Source organism: Prionailurus bengalensis, chromosome E2 (assembly GCF_016509475.1).
Source record: "Prionailurus bengalensis isolate Pbe53 chromosome E2, Fcat_Pben_1.1_paternal_pri, whole genome shotgun sequence".
NCBI lineage: Eukaryota > Metazoa > Chordata > Mammalia > Carnivora > Felidae > Prionailurus > Prionailurus bengalensis.
In genome coordinates this window covers 43,756,208-43,773,833 of record NC_057352.1, presented here as the reverse complement: position 1 = coordinate 43,773,833, position 17,626 = coordinate 43,756,208, and the positions used below count along the sequence as shown (strand labels likewise).

Genomic DNA, 17,626 nt, shown 5'->3' with positions numbered 1-17,626 from the left:
GGCTTCTGAGAGAAGCTATCTGGGAGTGCTGCTTCAGCAGTTTCTCTTTGTAACATGTATTGCTGAGTTGGGGGGAGAGGTGGGAAGGTGAGACATGAGACAGACAATGGGGCAGGGTAGTTATTGATGCCCAGCCAACTATTAAACTCATTAAAACAATTTAAACTGTTAAGAAAATTTTTGTGGTTTTATTGTATCATGAGGCATTGAAACATCCGAACAAATCAATATCTGGGCGGTGAGGCAGCTGCTTTCTCCTTCACTTCTTTGGGTTACTAGAGCAACTTGTCAGTAGATTAAAAAACAAAAACAAAACAAAACAAAAAAAACAACCTTTTGCATTACTTAAGTCTTTCCAAGGCATGCGCTGGTACAACACAAACTTCTCCTGTCAGATGCAACTAGTCTAGCGTCCAAACATCATGCACAATACCCCAGTAGCAGCAGCGCACTGCGCCCGCTCCCACCGCGGCCCTGCTCATTTGTGTATGATATTTGGAGCATCTGGAGGAGTGTGAATAATATTGGGGAGAGGAGGGAGGAGGAAACAGCATGAGTGCCTGGCTGGGAGGAGGTCAGCCGAAGTTGTGCAGGGCAAGCCTGAACATGTCATTGGTGCAAACCCAAGCATCGTTGATGTTCTTTAATAGGAACATCTGGTGGAACCCCATGATGGGGTCTTCATCAGCCTGTGAGGAGAAAAAAAATGATTCAGTAAGTAGGCCAAGGAACAGGAAGGGAGTTTAGTGGCAAGGGAACAGGACAAAGAATGCTGACTTTGAGATCAGGCCCTACGGTCTTGGACTCAAATCCCAGTATAGCCAAAGTGTATTTATGAATGTGAATTGATATAATGTACAAAACATGGCACTGGGCACTAGGGGCTACAGATGGCAGTTCTCACTGCTACATGCACTTAAACTGTAGAATACATCACCAATTAGCCACCGTAAGAGAGCAGAAAACACACCTGCCTCTGAGCCCATGTCTCTAAGCAGTGATCAATTTGAAAGAGTTCTGTAGTGCTCACCGCATAACTTACAGTACCTAAAACCTAAATAATCTTAGCGTCTGATTACACCAGTTAGTCGAATTCAGAGAAACTACTGTTAATACTGACCGTGGCCAAGTAGGTGAGAAAAGACTCAAAACGGAGTTCACACTGTAATCAAAGCTCTAACAAAGAGCAAAACAAAGAGCAAAAACGAAGCAATGTCACCTGGTGATGTTTCCTGTCGTGTCATATATAACATTTGCAATGGGAAAAAAAAAAAAAAAGGGCAAGACACCTCCAGCCAAACTGCAGAAGATCAGGATGAAGCATAGTTAAGGTAGGAGCCCAGTTAACCAGTGCTATCTCTAACATTGCTGGGGTTTCTGGGAATTATCATCAGCAATTAGGCAAATCAGTCTTTTAGGGACTCTGAGTTGGGACAGAAGCAGCAGAATGAACCTGAAGCCAAGTGGGAAATGGGCCATGCTTACTGACCCTATCCTGGAAAATAGGCACCGAGCCCCCTGAAAAGACCTCTTCACTCCCAACGGCCTATCTGAACACAAACTCTGGGCAGGGCATGTTGGACAGGCAGGAAAAACTGACAGGAAAGTCCAGGCCACAAGGCAGGTCCTTCTGGGTCCATGGCAGAGGCCTATGGGGCCCCTCTTTCTGCCCTTTTATTTAACCCAGAAGGCCCCACCTAACCTACGGAGAAGGCCATGTGGGCCTATTATTCAGAGTCCCACCGTGACACGGGTCCAGGAGACTGGGACCTGGTCGACGGGCAGCCAACCTGTCCTGCTTTGGAAAGGAGGAGAAGCTTTTTGGAAATTAAAAATCTGGCTTCAGTCTGCTGGAGCATAACAGGTAGGAGTTCCCATGAGAGTTCTTGGGGGACTGAGGAGCTGAAGGCTTTGAAGAGGATAGGTCTTGGAAGAGGAAAGGAGAATGCAAACAGAAGCAGGAGTTCCAGGAATCTGCTTTGCTCAGCAGGTGGCGGAGCCAGTAGCCAGCTCAGGAAGTGGCAACATGGACTCCAGCAAGGGACTGCAACTCAGCACCCAGCTGGCCCATCTAGGACCAGCTGCCGACAGAAAGCCCACCTATACCTCAGGGCAGTATGAAGGCCCAGTATCTTAGCACCACAACCCCACCCTGCTCCTATACCTCTTGTCCCTTTTCCAGAAAGGCTCTAAACCTGTACTCTCCAATAGTACTTTCTGTAACAACAGAATCAGTCTGTGTCTGCACTGTCCAATAGGCAGTCACAGTGACTGACTATAAGCACTTGAAATATACTTAGTTCGGCTGAGGAACTCCATTTTAACTTTCATTTTAATTAATGCAATTTAAAAATTGCCATTAAAATTGAAACATAATATAAAAATGTGACTAGTGGTTATTGTATTGAATTATACAGCTCTAGACACCGAGTGTCCCTTGATAAGCAGGTCACATCACAGGGAAGGCAGGTGCGCAGGGCTCTCCTCTGCCTGCCCACTCCTCCCTACCAGCACTATTACCTTGAGCTGGCCCACAACCATGCTGATGATGCAGCTATCTGGCGTGGGCTGATGGTCCTGCGCCGTGATGCTGTGCTGGATTTTCTGGAACGGAAGGCTCTGCAAAAGAAAGAGGGGGTGATGGGCTGTGGCCAGCAAGGCAGGGAAGTAGCTGCTTGTACCATGACCCTGGCCTTTACTTACAGACAACTTCTCCACAATGGCAGCTTTCCCCTGGAATTGCTGTCCTTCCCACGTAAGGCATGATGCGTCAATCTGAAAACCAGAAAACATGGGGTCAGGGCCTCAGAGAAAAAGGAATTTATCTCTGAGTCCCTGAAAAGGACCTTGTTTGGAAAAATGAGTCCAAAACTCAATTACCCTATCTATAAAGAAGGGAACTGAAGGTAGTTTCCATACTTTACACTACTAACAACCTCTTTAATTACACCCTATCTTCCCAGAGCCCAGGCTCTGAAAAGCTAACAAAATACAAACCTATTTAATAAGTTCATTTCCTGGTTTTTATTCAAGAAGTTATATGCCCCCTGGGGGCATCTGGGTGGCTCAGTTGGTTAGGTGTCTGACTCTTGATTTCAGGTCAGGTCATGATCTCACAATTCATGAGCTAGACCCCTGTGTCGGGCTTTGAGCTGATAGCATGGAGCCTGCTTGGGATTCTCTCTCTTCTCTCTCTGTCCCTCCCCCACTCTCTCTCTCTCTCAAAATAAATAAATAAGCTAAAAAATAAAAACAAAGAAGCTATATGGCCTCTGATATGCACGAGCCCTAGGCTGCCTATTATGTGGTCAAGGCTCAGCCAAAAGTCATCCTGCTATGTGGTCAGTCAGCACCAGTACTAGAGAAGCCCATGAGAAATAACTTGGAAACATTCTATGTTCAATTACCATCTCTAGAGCTCAGGCTGAATTCTACTGAGGCCACTCCCATAAGGACACCCATGAGGTGAGGGAAGAATGGAGGCTGACAAGGCCTCCCAAGGCCTAGCCTGGGACCCTACCTACATCAACATGCAACCCACTAGTTTCATCCCCTCCCCTCCATATTTTTTCTGCCATAGACTTCAGGGGCAGAACTCAAAACTGCCTTTGCTACTTACCAGCTATAATATTTGGCAAGTTACATATTTTTCTATTTTCTGATCTTTATTTATTTATGTATTTTAAAAAAAAATTTTTTTTTAACGTTTATTTTTGAGACAGAGAGAGACAGAGCATGAACGGGGGAGGGTCAGAGAGAGGGAGACACAGAATCTGAAACAGGCTCCAGGCTCTGAGCTGTCAGCACAGAGCCCAACGCGGGGCTCGAACTCACGGACCGCGAGATCATGACCTGAGCCGAAGTCGGCCGCTTAACCGACTGAGCTACCCAGGCGCCCCTCTATTTTCTGATCTTTAAAAGAGACATACGCTGAGAATTATACAAAATGACATACATAAAGCATTCTTTTAGGACCATGCTCTCTTCTCTGGGTCGGGGCTGCTTTCATTGATTTTAAGAAGCAAATAAAACAGAAGTGCCAGGATCCCAGAGTCATATCAGTTCAAGTTTTTAAAACTCTCTATGATGACAACCAAATAATGCATTTACTGGATTTGGCTTTCCACTGGTAAGATCCCTTTCTTTTCTTCAGACTTGACCCTGAGTTTCTGGAGACACAGAGAGCTTTACCCACAGCCCAGTCAGGTTCTCAGGCTATGCTGGATGACTCCTATCATTTCCATTCTGGACAGACCTGCTAGAAATGGCCTGATCAATCACATTACTGTGACTGAGTCCTGGCAGGGTCAAATACAAGTAGCTCTTGGTATACATGATCATTAAAATAGCAAGTGCCTGCCTAGAAGAGTTAAAGACACACCAGTCTCCCTGGGCTAACCCCATTTGTTTACCATGAGCATTCAGGGGTGTCTGGCCCTCAAAAGGAAACTTGGACCTAAGACCTCCAGGAGAACTCAGTTTTGCATTGATGATGCTCATACCTGCCACTTCCAGAAAGCACCATGAGCCTTAGCATCTGTCTGCTGCTGCCCAATCTGGAACCAGAGGCACTCTCAGGACCATGGAATGGCAAGCCCGTAACAACCTGCCAAGGATACAGGATCCCTACTCTTATGGAAGATGACAGAAGGGAACGTGTAGACCAGGTAGTTGGGCTAAGCCTCAGGCCCCTTCTGCCACAGACAGAAGCTTAGATAGAAGAGTATAGCCAAATCCGGTAAGGGCTGCTAGAACTTGTGAACTGGACACACTGGCCCAACATCTGAATGGATCCCTTGGGGACCCTGTTCAGGCCCTAGAGCTGGAGACTTACATAAATTGCGCCTAGTTGGGTTCTGTCGTTATCAAATAACTGGTAGTAATGTTGAATGAAGCTGGATCCAATCTGCTCCCAAATTGGCTTGTCTCCCATTCTGGAGCGTCACCCGGCCTCACTGAGACCTGCAAGATCAGCAAGACATGGAGGGAAGTGTTGGTACCAAGGGAACAGGAGGTAGCCAGCTGCGGTTTCTTCACTGACCCCTACCCCTCCTGGCCTCCTCGAGGAGGGAGTCTTTTGGTGAGGTCTGTTATAGAGAGGTCCTGGGGAATTGGTAGGAGGCCCCTCCTAATACAGACCAGTGCAGGGAGCCCAGAGGTGGACCAGACTCAGACTCTCCTTTGAGGAGTTCTGGCTAATGAAACAAAGGGGCTCCCAGGATGTGGAGCACATAGGATAGGTGCTGAGGGTGGAGCCAGGACAGTCAGAGCAAGCCCTTCAATGCCCAATGGGGGGTGGGGCTTTAAGAAGGAGCTAACGACACACACTCTCCCCACATGTTTTCATTTAATTCTCTCAACAATCTGTTCTTCCCACTTTGCAAGTCAGAAATTTCAGATATCTGTGTAATGTCCTTAGTCCCATCAACATTGCCCCAGGGCTATATCAAGAGGTGGAGGAAGACCCAGTGAGAGTAGGGGGAGATGTCTCCTCAAGTCCTCACTTGCAATAAAACAGCAAGTGATCCTCCATTTTAGTCTTAAGGGAGCAGTTTACTTCTTTGAGCACAGGTAAACATCTATTCATTTCTTCATGACAGGGTTACCCCTACCCACTTCAGAGATGGGAACATGAATTCAAAGAATCAGAGAGTAATACTGAGGGGGTCTGGGAAGGGAAACAGAAGCAATCATCTCTTCACACTCCCCATCCCAGCACTGCCTCCGTTGGAAGGGGCTGCCCTTCTCTGGTCTTTGGGGGGGGGGGGGGGGAGGCGGGGAGACCCCCTCCCAGCTATAGACATCACAGCTCCAAGGCTTGCTAGAAGGAAACTCAAGCCGTAGACGAGAGCCACTCTGGCTTTGCTAGGCCCCTCCCAGATAGGAAGCCCACATCTCACTGAAGGATACCACAATGGCAGACTTGTATGTTGTTCTGCAGTTGTGTCTGACTACCTTCCCATCTTCTGACAACAGGACTCTGAACCAAAGCGGTGAGGAGTTGCGTTGTGTCTGTTAATGGCAGACAACCATTAACAGTTGTGGGACCTGATGCAAGTCATTGCCCCAAGAAGGGCCTCAGCTCCCTCCTCTGTAAGGGGGTGGAACCCTGATGTTGCCAGTGGTTGTGAAGCCTCACCAAGGGAACCTGCTAGTTCACTCTAGTCCCTATGACCTCACCCAAGGCCAGAGGAGCCAGCCGGGATAGATAATGTAGAGGGCCAGTGGCTTAGTCCCAATCCAGCCAATCTCCCAGCCTATGACCAATACTTCAGCCAATGAGGGGCCAGGAAGATGAGCCAGCTTTATTTTAGGTCCCATAGGAGGTGGTGGCACTAAAAATAGGAGCTCAGTGCTAAGATGACTAAGAAATGTCCAAGAAAAGTCTAAAACAAGCAGAAGAGAAAGACTGGACCCAGGCACGCCTGCTACACAGGAATACAAGGTGTGTCCCAGTTTATACTCTGCCAAGAAACAAATCAACTTGTAGGAAAAGCATAGGGTCAAAAGCTAGTCTCAGCTGCTGTCATGGTCACATTTCCAAGGGGTCAGACTGTAGCTACCCCCCCACTCCCAGCCATCTCTGCTGCATCTCAAATCTCTGCCTCTTCCAACCTAATATTCACTATGTTTGGCTCATTCACTGTGGCCCAGCCCCATGGTATCCTACCCCAAGAGCTCTGGGGCAGAGGGAAAGCTAGAAGAATGGGTAAGGGCCATCTCTCCCTCTGTCCTCGGCAAGGTTGGGCAGTCCTCAGGGAAGGTCTTGGAGAAAGAGTATGCCGATCAGAAGAAAAAGCATAAGTATGTGTCTGGGCACAAGAAAAGAGATAAGGGCAGGGAACAGGAAAGCTGGAGATGGAGGTTAAGGGAAAATAAGGCTAAATAAAAGCTGACCCAAAGACAAGAAAAGTGGTGCCATGTGGTAGGACAGTGATGCAGAGGAAGTACGGCGGGGGGGGGGGGGGGGGTCTCCGTTTTCAATATTGTTCTTAAGGTATGTTAACTTGCCAATACAAAAACTACTTGGCAGAAGTAGTGGTGAAGAGGGAGGACAGATAAAGGGACAGAAAGACACTTTGGTCCAGTGGGGCAGGGCAAAGTATGTTTTCCTAAGGAATGAGACTGCTTGGGGGCACCAGAAAGTGTGAGAAGGAACCTTCAAAACTATGTAGACTGAGGCCTTTTCCAAATAGGGTCCCTGAAGCCAATACCAACCTTGTTCTTGGCCTGTTTGACCCTGATATGTTTATTTCCAGGTACTGATCATGGTAGCCATGTGGTCAGATTCCACTGTCAATCCACTTTACAGGTGGGAAAACTGAGGTTTAGTGATATGTCTTGCCCCAAGTCCATCTAGTACATCAGGGCTTACACTGGGTCCTCTGGTTGAAGTCAGCACTTTCTTTCTGCTAAATATGTGCCCCTGAGCTCTAAACCACAAAGCTGGCCATGTCTCTTCTGTACAACAGCCTCACCTTTGGATTAAATCTTGAAACTCCACAGATGTGCATCCATACCTGTCCCTGTCTCCCTAGCATTCTATCCTACCTCCATCCAGCTCACACACAAATAGAACAGAACTCACTCAGTGCTTGCTCACTGATTTTTGCCCCACACCCACCCTATGAGTCCCCCTACTGGGATGTCCTCCCTCCTCTCATCTGTCTGGTCAAGTTCCTACTCTTCCCTCAGATTCCATCTATTTGGGTCCTCCTTCCCAGACTCATATGTTGACCCCAACCCCATGTGCAAAACCATATTAACACAGCCAGGGCTCACTCCTCTGCCTAAACATTGTGGCTCTGGGCTGGGAGGGTTCCAGTGTGGTTCCTGCCACACCCACTCCATCCCACCCCAATCCCTTAGCACAGAGTGTGGCTCAGCAAACTATAGGATTTACAGTTTGACTCCAAATCTCCCATAAAGCTTTCAACTCTTGGCTGGGAGGCAGCATTCCTGCATCCAGAAAAAGAAGCAGGGAGCAAAGTTCCCCCCCCCCAACCCAAGCAACACAGGGATGGGTCTGGGCCAAGCTGGGAGGATGTTCCCCAGGATGGCCAGCAAGCCCTGACCTTGATTCTAATACATATACTGCAGAAAGAACAGCCTAAAAAGAAAAATGCCAAGGCTCAGAAGCAGCCTCATATCAGGTTGGGGACTGACCTTCGTGACGGCTTCTCCTACAGTTCTTCCAAGAGGACCGCTGACCACGCCATCTCCTGCTTCACCCCAACAGTCCGCAGGCTGAGTGAGGCCAGGCTCCTCGAGGAGCAGAAATGACCTCGATGACCTCTCGCCCACTGAGCATCAGCCTTCACTGACCTTTAGGTCTCTGTGGGTGCAAAGACCCTCTAAGAATGTCTCAAAAACTGTGACCCTCTCCCAATAAATTTGCACAGAGGTAGGGATGTCCCAGCCTTGCGAATAATTTCAGATTGTTCAGACTCCCTGAGGCTGTCAAAGATCCCAGGGTAAATCTTTTGCCCAAAAAAAAAAAAAAAAAAAATCTTTTGTCCAGAAGACCCCATTAGACAACAGAAAATTTTCATTTCTATCCTCAAATTCTAGGTCAGTGTTTCCAGTGACAAACTTAAAAAAATTTTTTTTTTAATGTTTTTTTTATTTTTGAAGGAGAGAGAGACAGAGTGTGAGTGGAGGAAGGGCAGAGAGAGAGGGAGACACAGAATCGGAAGCAGGCTCCGGGCTCTGAGCTGTCAGCACAGAGCTAGACGCGGGGCTCAAACCCATGAACTGTGAGATCATGACCTGAGCCGAAGTCGGACGCTCAACCGACTGAGCCACTCAGATGCCCCTCCAGTGACAAAACTTAAATAGCAGTGTCTACCTGATAACATCTCATTTTTACTAATACGTATTAGGTATGGACATGTGCTAAAGGCTTTACATGCATTTGGTCCTAACACCCTGTGACTCGATTCCCACATTAGAGACGAGCAAAATGAAGCTCAGAAAGGTTAGCTAACTTGTTCAAGGCCATAAGCCTAATGGGTGGTGGAACTAGATGGAACCAGGTTTAGTGGACTCCAGAGCCAGGACTCCCAGAGACAACAGGTTGGAGGTAAAAATGAGTAGACCACCCAGTGAGAGAGGTGCTCCTGGGCACATAGCACTGAAGCCCTAACCTCTAACCTTGACTTTCTCAGAGAGGGGCAAGACAGGCCTGAACCAGGGCTTCTGCCTCCAAACAAAGGCACCAGGCAGACTTCCACACCAAACCCAAACAAAAGGCGTTTTCATGGGGGATGATCTCACAGTTTTCCCAAACGTGCGAAGTCACAGCCCAGTTCTACCATCTCAGCAAGTCAGAGATCCTGGCCTAGCTGGACCTGGGGCAGGGCTGGGGGCAGGAGAGTGATGGGGAAGAGGATGTTCCAAACTCCAGACTGATACAGAGAAAGACCCATGTTTGTCTTTTTTTGAGCACCCATCACCAAGGCCTGCAGGGCATGTCAGCAGATACACCAAGCTTCTAGGGGGATCCTTGAAGTCAGCATCAACCATGGCCATTACTCTCATACATCCTATGGCCCTCCAGTGACTTCCCTCCCATTCTCCACTGACAGTCTCAACCACTTAGACTGCCTTCAAGGCCCCTGGGTGACCTGCCCTCCTGGCTGTCCAACCTCATCTGCCACCCAACCCACCCCTCGCCCCTCCTCTACTGCCAGTCTGGGCATGTCCCTGTTCCTGGAACATGCTGAGCCTGTTCTCACCCAAGAGCTTTGCAACTGTTGATCCTTCTACCCAGATCACTATTCTCCCTGGATCTTCATTTGTCTGCTCCTTGTCACATATGTGTCAGCTCAAATGTCACCTCCTCACAGACACCTTCTCTGTCCGTTCAGTCTAAAGTAACTGGTCACTCATTTCACCATCTTGTATTGTTTTCTTAGCACTTATCACTGAATGAGATTGTCACACTTAACATATTTGTTTATGCTCTGTCTCCCTGACCTGGGCATCCCTGTTGCCATGGTGCCTGGCCCAGCTCTCCTTCTCTGGAGGAGGAGCAAATTCTGGGTGAACCCTGCCGAATTTAAGTGACCCACCTCCTCTCTACCTGCACCTTCTGTCTAAGTCATCAGGAAACAGTCCTTTGTCAACTACCCAGTCATCTGTCTATTGGAGGGCTTGGTCCAACCCCCTCACTTATTCCCAAAGCCCTGGTCACCTGAAAGAAGGTCAGCTGTGGCTCAACAGCAGGCACACAACCACACCCTCAAAGGCTTGGCCTCTAGCCTCCTCTCCCTCCTCTCCCTTGTTGTATGACCCTTTGACCCTGTTTCCTCACCAGTAATTGGGGATGTTAGGGGTAATCAACTGAGGGTATAAAGGAAGACCCAGCTGCAAGGAGTCAGTCAGGTCCTAAGTGAACACCGAGGTCAAGAACTAGAAAGAAGGTGGTTACCTCAGCCTCCTACAAGGACACCACACCATGGAACAGCCTCAATCCAGGACTCCCAACTGCCTAGTCCACCATTCCCCTGCCTGAAGTCTGGAGAGAAATCAGCCAAGGCCTAGTGCCGGAATGGCTGGCCAGGACAGAACCCTTTCCTGGGGCAGACCCCTGAGGCCTAAGTGTCTCCAGTGAGGGCCTTTTCCTCCTCTTTGGCCTGGAGGAGGGATCCAGAACCTTCAGGACACCCTGGCCGGCCCAGAAGCTAATTCCTGAGATCTGCATTCTGGTCCCTCTGCTCTGTACTTACTCAGACCCTAAGTAGCCTCCCTTTCCCACATGACCCAGAGATTTCTAGGGACCCTGTCCTAGACAGCTCCCATCCATGAACTGAACCCCAGGCCATGAACTTACTGGTCAGGTATACATGGACTCGGCTCCCCAGTTGGGCCTAAAGCCCCTAAGTGACCACCCCCATGGTCTGCTACCACCATGCCTGGCTAATACTGCCATGACACTCTGAGACTGAGGTGAGCAGAGGAATAAAGGGATGCACACGGAGTCTCCGGAGTGCTGAATGGAATGACTTCTTCTGTAAGCAAAACAGTTACATATGAGGGCGCCTGGGTGTCTCAGTCAGTTGAGCGTCCGACTTCAGCTCAGGTCATGGTCTCACAGTTTGTAGGTTTGAGCTCCATGTTAGGCTCTGTGCTGACAGCTCAGAGCCTGGAGCCTGCTTCGGATTCTGTGTCTCTCTAGCTCTCTGCCCCTCCCCCACTCACGGTCTGTCTCTCTCTCAAAAATAAAAAAAATAAACGTAAAAAAAACAGTTACATGTGTTCTCTCATTTGAGCCTCACAGCTGCAAAGCTAGTATGATTACCATCATTTTATAGATGCAGAAACCAGGACTCCAAGAGGTTAAGAAAAAATTCAAGACTACATAGGGTCACTGGCATAGCCAGCATTAAGATATCCACAAAACTGGCTTGGAGTAGAACAGCTATGAGCCAATGTCAAGTAGCATAAAGTGTAGAGGTAACAAATGAAGTGCTGAGGAATGGAGCCCAGGGCTTTTCTTGCCCTCTGAAATCAACAAATTCCATTCCCCTCAGTACAGAAAGACCCTCAGTGCATGCTCAACTGGTCAAAGTAGGACTATACCATAGGGACAAGTGAGTACTTGCGTTCGCCTGGGTGTAAAACCACCTCTGCAAATGGAACCAATGTCTCTACACACAGACATCACTCCAGGGGGCAGCAGTCTCTGCCCTGGTGAGACCCAGGGGCTCTGAAGTATCAGAGGCTTTAAGAAACACATTCCAGGGGTGCCTGGGTGGCTCAGTCGGTTGAGGGTTCAACTTAAGCTCAGGCCATGATCTCGCAGTTCATGAGTTCGAGCCCCACATCGGGCTCTATGCTGTGAGCGTGGAGCCTACTTTGGATCCTCTGTTTCCCTCTCTCTTTCTCTCTCACTCTTTCTCTCAAAAATAAATAAACATTAAAGAAAGAGAGAAAGAAAGAAGGAAAGAGAAAGAAAAAAGAAAAAACATCCCAGAATTTCCTCAGTTTACTGAAGCAAACAGTCCTGAGTTCCCAGGCACCTCAAAAATACCACTCTCATGAGGGGGAGGTTCTCCTTCTCAGAGGTAGCTCCTCTCCACTCTAGGGACTTAGGGAGTCGGCACATAGCAGGTACCACAAACAGATAAGGAGTAAGACCCAGGGCAGTAAAAGAAAGCCATAGCAGGTCAGGTGGTGGTGGGAGACCCAGGACCAGTGAGCAGGGCCACCCCCAGCCCTCCAGTGTTCTTCCCTGGCCACTAAGACACTTCCACAGTCACAGCCAGACCTGCACAAAGGATTCTTCCCAGGAAGACACATTCTAGCTGACAGGATGAGGAGGAGGATGATTCCACACAAACCTGGTACCCAGGATGCTGACCAAAATGATCGTATCACGTGGGCCTGGAAGTCACTCCAGGGATAACCCACACACTGCTGACTCCCTCAGGGAGCAATTCAGGAATTCTTATCACATATGGTCAAAGCAAGAAAGTCTCAAAGCCAGGGAAGGGGTAGCCAATTCAAATCCAACCTCAAATACATAAACATTCTCAGAGGGCCCATCAGCAAAAATTAAATTAAAAAAAAAAAATCTCCATGAGGAGGTTCAGTTCAACCCCTGCTCTTTAGAAATCCTGCTCAACTTTCAATGTCCATCCTGCAGAAACGTTTTTGGATCCCCTCTCTCCAAAAGGACTATTCCCTTTTATCTCTGGGGGGTGGGCAGCTCTGTTTTTCACTCTGGGCAGATGTCCTCATGGGTACCATTCAGGAGCACTGGGCATTTGAAAAAAAGTGACCTGAGAGGGTCTTACTGAAAGGGGCAGAAGCCACACACCCAGGCTCCACTCAGGGAATGGGAAGACCACAAAATGCTGGTGAGAGTCCCAGACAGTGGGAGAATGCCCAGCAGAGACCCCTGGGACAGAGAAGCAGGCTGTAGAAGACAGCAGCTAGACCCAAAAGCCACAGCAATCTGGAGTGGTGACAGCATTGCTCAAGGGACCCCAGACCTTCCTGCACACACCAGTGGAAGAATGCCTTGCTCTACGGTTCCTGCTGGAAGCAGAGAGGAGAGTAGGCTCACTAACAGCCTTTCTTCATCTGTGCTCTAGCCCCTTCTTCTGTGCCAGAAGACCCTAAGTACATAATAGTAACATTAGCCCTAAGTATGTAATAGTAACATTTCCTCCTTTCCCCAGGACCAGGACTGGGTAGGCCTCATTTTGCTACCTTCAGTTTCAGCTCAGAGCCTATTACACAAAAAGGGCCAAAGAATGGTTGTTGAATAATACTAATCATTAGTAAGAAAGGAAAAGAAAGTTCCAAGAAAGATACTAATGTTCCAGTAGAGGAATCCTAGAATATTTTAATATAAGGTGTCTTCCAGTTCTAAAATTAGACAGCAGAATAAAGTGAGATATGGCTCAGGGGCACCTGGGTGGCTCAGTCGGTTAAGTGTCCAACTTTGGCTCAGGTCATGATCTCACGGTTCATGGGTTCAAGCCCTGCATCAGGGTCTGTGCTGACAGCCCAGAGCCTGGAGCCTGCTTCAGATTCTGTGTCTCCCTCTCTCTCTGCCCCTCCCCCACTTGTACTCGCATGCACTGTCTTTCAAAAATAAACAATAATTTTTTTTTTTTTTTAAAGTGAGATGTGGCTCAGAGAGGAGAGGTGCAGGGGCTCCTGGATAGTTCAGTTGGCTAGGCATCCGATTCTTGACATCAGCTCAGGTCATGATCTTGCAGTCATGAGATACAGCTTTGAGTCATGCTGAGAGTGGAACCTGCTTGGGATTCTTTCTCTCCCTCTCTCTCTGCCCCTCCACCAGCACACATGCGTGCTCTTTCTCTCTCAAAATAAATAAAAACTTAAAAAAAAAAAAAAGGAGAAGTGCACTCTATGTCACTAAAGGACCTAGTTTAGAGTTGAGAACCTAGGCATCCTCACACCCTGCCCCCATGCTTATGCAGCCACATCTCGACTGCTTCATGCCAAACTCCACTTCCAAGTCAGCCCTATGTGAATAGAAGGTGCAGACAGATTCTGGAGAATCTCAGGACTCTCTTCTTATCTCTGAGATACAGATGGCCTGCCAAATTCCAGAAAGATCAAGGACTTCTGGGGGTCAGGATGCCAGGTAATGGCTAGTTAAGCCCAGACACAGAAGTTATAGAAAACTTCTAGGATTGGAATGAGGGAGAAACCGGAATTCTTCCTCCTCCTGGGTAATCTTCAAGAAGGAATGGTATCTTTTTGACCCTGAAGAAAACCATTATCATAAAGTCACTTAGGGCCTTGGAATGTACAAACTGATCCATAGCAGTAAGCCTACCTCACGTGAAACCTGTGTCCTAGACAAAAGGAATCCTGACAATCTTCAGAGGGTCTTGAAACAGCTGTCTCTAGTACTAAGAGATTCTATCACAAGGATCCTGTGTATGTTCTTAGGGCAGTCCCTTCTTCTTGCCCATGTCCACTAGCAAACCAGACCTCTTCTGAGCTTGCTGAATGAACCTGACTTCCACATGTTTATGGGCCAGCATGTGGACTAGGAGGTTTGAGTACAGAGGGAAGGGAATCAGGAGATCAGGACAGATCTTTGCCTGTTCTCCTTAATCAGGGAGAATGACTAGACAAAGCAATTCAACTGCAGAAAAACTGCCAAAGCTAGAGCCCAATGACTAGAAAAATATCACCCGGGGAAATACTCAAGGGAAAAAAAAAAAGTCCAGCGGTGGTGGCTTCCTGCATCATGGGCCTAACTCAACTTTCTTAAGAGATCTGCTTGCTGCTGAAGCCAGGCCTACGGAGACTTAGCTGCTTCTTTAATCCTCACAAAAACTATAGCTCAGAAGCTATACTGGGTCAGAGGAATCAAGACTCAACAAGCTGTCTCTTCCCAAAATCCCATGGTCCTCTCTGGACTGGTCTCTTAATATATCATCACTCAATCAGAAATACCTTTACAAAGCCTGTCAGAAGACTACTCTAAGGCTAGATACTCCTCTTCTCCCAGGACTCAAGGGGGTCATTGGATTCATCAATGAAGGCAATTTCTCAAGGTTCAACCAGCCTCCTGCCTGTAAACAGGTTACTCCACCTGGTGAGAAGTGAGCAAGCATGTGAGAGAAGCCTGACTTTCTGCAACTTTCAACTCTAGTTCTCCCACCCACGCTTCAGAAGAGCCCCAGAATCTGAATCTGAGCCCCGCGGCCCAAATGTGCTCACCGCCAATGTCACCTCAAGCCCAGTCTCTTATTTGGCACTGGGCTTATGGACTTCAGGTCTGAATCCTACTTTCCCCTCCATTAAATCCAACCTTATCACCACCAATCTTATGGAATCATTCTCCTCTGGGGAAGAGGGCAAATGACTGGAAAGGGCAGATGTGAGGATTAGAATGCACTGGAGCAGGTCTAATAACGTGTTGGGGGCTCTCATATCCAACCTCACCTCCTAGGCTTTTTCCTCCCCTCCTCCACTAATACAGCCGGCCAACCCAACCACGGCTGAGGCCCGGTCTCTGATAGAAGGGCGGGGTCTGAGCCTACCAGTCCAGAGCCGCTTCCTCGCATCAGGCCAGATCCTCCAAGGCTGGAGGAGGGTTAAGTCCCACATGGAACCCTCTCGCTCCAGATTCCCTGACCCTACTCTCCGCGCAGGAACCTACGCATGAGTTCCACAGAGTGGGAGTTAGGTTTTGTGCACTCCCAACGTGCAGACAAGCAGGGGAGAAGCATTCACCTATATCCTAGCCTTGCTATGGTTGGGAAACGGATGAGAGTCCTAATCCCGGGCTGCGGCAGGAAAGCGCCCTTACCCAATGCTGACTCCGGAGCGGGCCGGGTGGCGCTTGCCCATCCCCGGATCCTTCGCTGGCGGGTGGCAGGACGTGGGGCTGGGGTCGTCCCGCTAGCCTGCCTGCAGAGCTTGCGGGACTCGGGCAGGCCGGGCTAGGCCAGACGGGGCGGGGCCCGGAGAGCCCCATCCGGGTGGTCTGGACCAGAGAAAAAAAAGCCTGGCCACAGCGCAGTCCGCTGCACCCGCTATAGGCACCACACTGCCGGATAGGCGCCTGTCTCTGTGTTCCCCTCGGCCGCCGCCTCAGAGGACCGGCGGGAGGCGGAGCCGCGCGCGACACATGGCCCCGTCCCCGCGCGGCTTTGGGCCGCCGGTGGGGGTGGGGGGGCGCCCGGAGACTGGTAGCGGAGGCTCCAGGCGGCCCAGAGCGCGGCTCTAGCGGCCTAGCCCCCGCCCCGGCGCGCTAGCCCCGACACTCACCCGAGGGGCTGGCACGATGGCGGCAGCGGCGGCGGCGGCGGCGGCAACCCAGCGCGGTCTGCGACCGACTGTCCCTTCCCCCCTGCCTTCCCTCGCCACCCCGCTGCACTCTGGGAAACGCAGTTCCCCCGACCTCCTTTCTGGCGTAGGTGCGCCAGGAGAAAACTACAGTTCCCAGTGTGCTATGCGCTGGGGACCAGACACAGCCCTCAGCGCGGGAGGTGAGGCTAAGCCAGGGAGGGAGGCTGCCAGGGCGAGCCCCTGAGAATTGTGGTCTAGCGGAAGCCTCTGGAACACCCGAGGTTGGCGCCAGGCAAGGGTCAGGGCTCAGTTGTCGCCAGGTCCCAGCTGGTCTGGCCCCGCCCAAGTTGCGCGGTCTTTTGGAGTGGGCCCCGCCTCCGTGCCTGGCCAGGCCCCAAGCAGGCCTAGCCGCCCCTCCCTGGGCCCCTGGGCTGTTTCCGCTCCCGAACTCCCCTCCTCTTCGGTGCTCTGGCCACCACTTCGACTCTTCGGAGCGGTTCTCTAAAGCTAGCCAGGGCAAAAGCCATAGTTTCTGCTGTCCCAATGTTCATGCGCCCAGCCCGGCCCAAAGCTGGTTTCGAGCAGTCGAGGCTTTTCCTTCGGCTGGAGACTCAAATGCTCAAGTGGGGCTCAGCTGGAGACAAAGAGTAATCTTGTACAGTTCGGGTCTTCAAAACCTAGTCATACGGTGGTTTTTTGTTGTTATTGCTGTTGTTCGTTTTATTTTACTTTTTGCAGCAGGCGGAGCCCCGAAGGGTTTAATTTTTATTAACGAGAAAAGAACTCACCCAAACTTTCCCCAGGATTTAAGTGACCAGATTGTCAATAATTTCCTTCCCACCCATTGCCCTTTCATCACTTATTTTCGTCGTTTCCTGGGCAATACAAACATTTAAAGTAAGGCCTGTTTCTAAGTCAGGGCTGTTGGGTAAATGCTGTGCAGCTAACCCAGGTGAACCACAGGTAAGGAAAATATTTTCCTGGCAGTTCCATGCCTTCCCTCCTGCCAAGACTCAGTATTCCTATTCTTCCATAAGTTTTGCACCTTCACCAATACCCCCCCCCCCCCACACACACATATTCGCTTCTTGGGGATAGCTAGTAAACCCAGGCTGAGCTTCTGTTTATTAAATCCCAGGTCTGTACTAATTTGCCTGACTAGATGCTTCTTATTCATTCAGTGAAAACTCTGCATTGTCCTGCTTGTGTGCATCTGGGGCCTCCCTTGTTAAGCTGTCAGGCCCCCTCCCCCTAAAAGCTAAAACACTGGATAGGCTGTGTGCACATAACCTCCAGACACCACAGTCCTGGCCAGAGCCTGGCCCTCCCCTATCCT

At 49.6% G+C, this 17,626-nt stretch overlaps 1 protein-coding gene across 6 annotated transcripts; it reads right to left on the bottom strand.

The window, feature by feature from the left end:
- Window positions 1-159: 159 nt before the first annotated feature.
- NUTF2 (nuclear transport factor 2) lies at window positions 160-16,389 on the bottom strand. Of its 6 annotated transcripts, XM_043600877.1 has the most exons (7): window positions 15,809-16,314; window positions 14,950-15,088; window positions 8,167-8,335; window positions 4,835-4,962; window positions 2,704-2,775; window positions 2,521-2,619; window positions 160-689 (listed from the first exon to the last, which is right to left on the bottom strand). In XM_043600877.1, the coding sequence occupies exons 4-7, from the start codon at window positions 4,931-4,933 to the stop codon at window positions 576-578; spliced, it is 384 nt and encodes a 127-aa protein (XP_043456812.1). In that variant the 5' UTR covers window positions 4,934-4,962; window positions 8,167-8,335; window positions 14,950-15,088; window positions 15,809-16,314; the 3' UTR covers window positions 160-575. The 6 variants fall into 6 exon arrangements, with proteins under 6 accessions (XP_043456812.1, XP_043456811.1, XP_043456814.1 ...); XM_043600876.1 differs by lacking the exon at window positions 14,950-15,088 and having other exon boundaries at window positions 16,270-16,376; XM_043600879.1 differs by lacking the exon at window positions 8,167-8,335 and having other exon boundaries at window positions 15,809-16,326.
- Between the last annotated feature and the right edge of the window lie 1,237 nt (window positions 16,390-17,626).

What these genes read in the sequence shown, in the direction of transcription:
- NUTF2 (XM_043600874.1), bottom strand. Translation starts at nt 4,933, where the DNA reads ATGGGAGACAAGCCAATTTGGGAGCAGATTGGATCCAGCTTCATTCAA. An exon ending in CCCAACTAGGCGCAATTTAT is followed by an intron (nt 2,776 to 4,834) that starts GTAAGTCTCCAG and finishes TCTGGTTTTCAG; the next exon opens with ATTGACGCATCATGCCTTAC. An exon ending in TGGTTGTGGGCCAGCTCAAG is followed by an intron (nt 690 to 2,520) that starts GTAATAGTGCTG and finishes TTCTCCTCACAG; the next exon opens with GCTGATGAAGACCCCATCAT.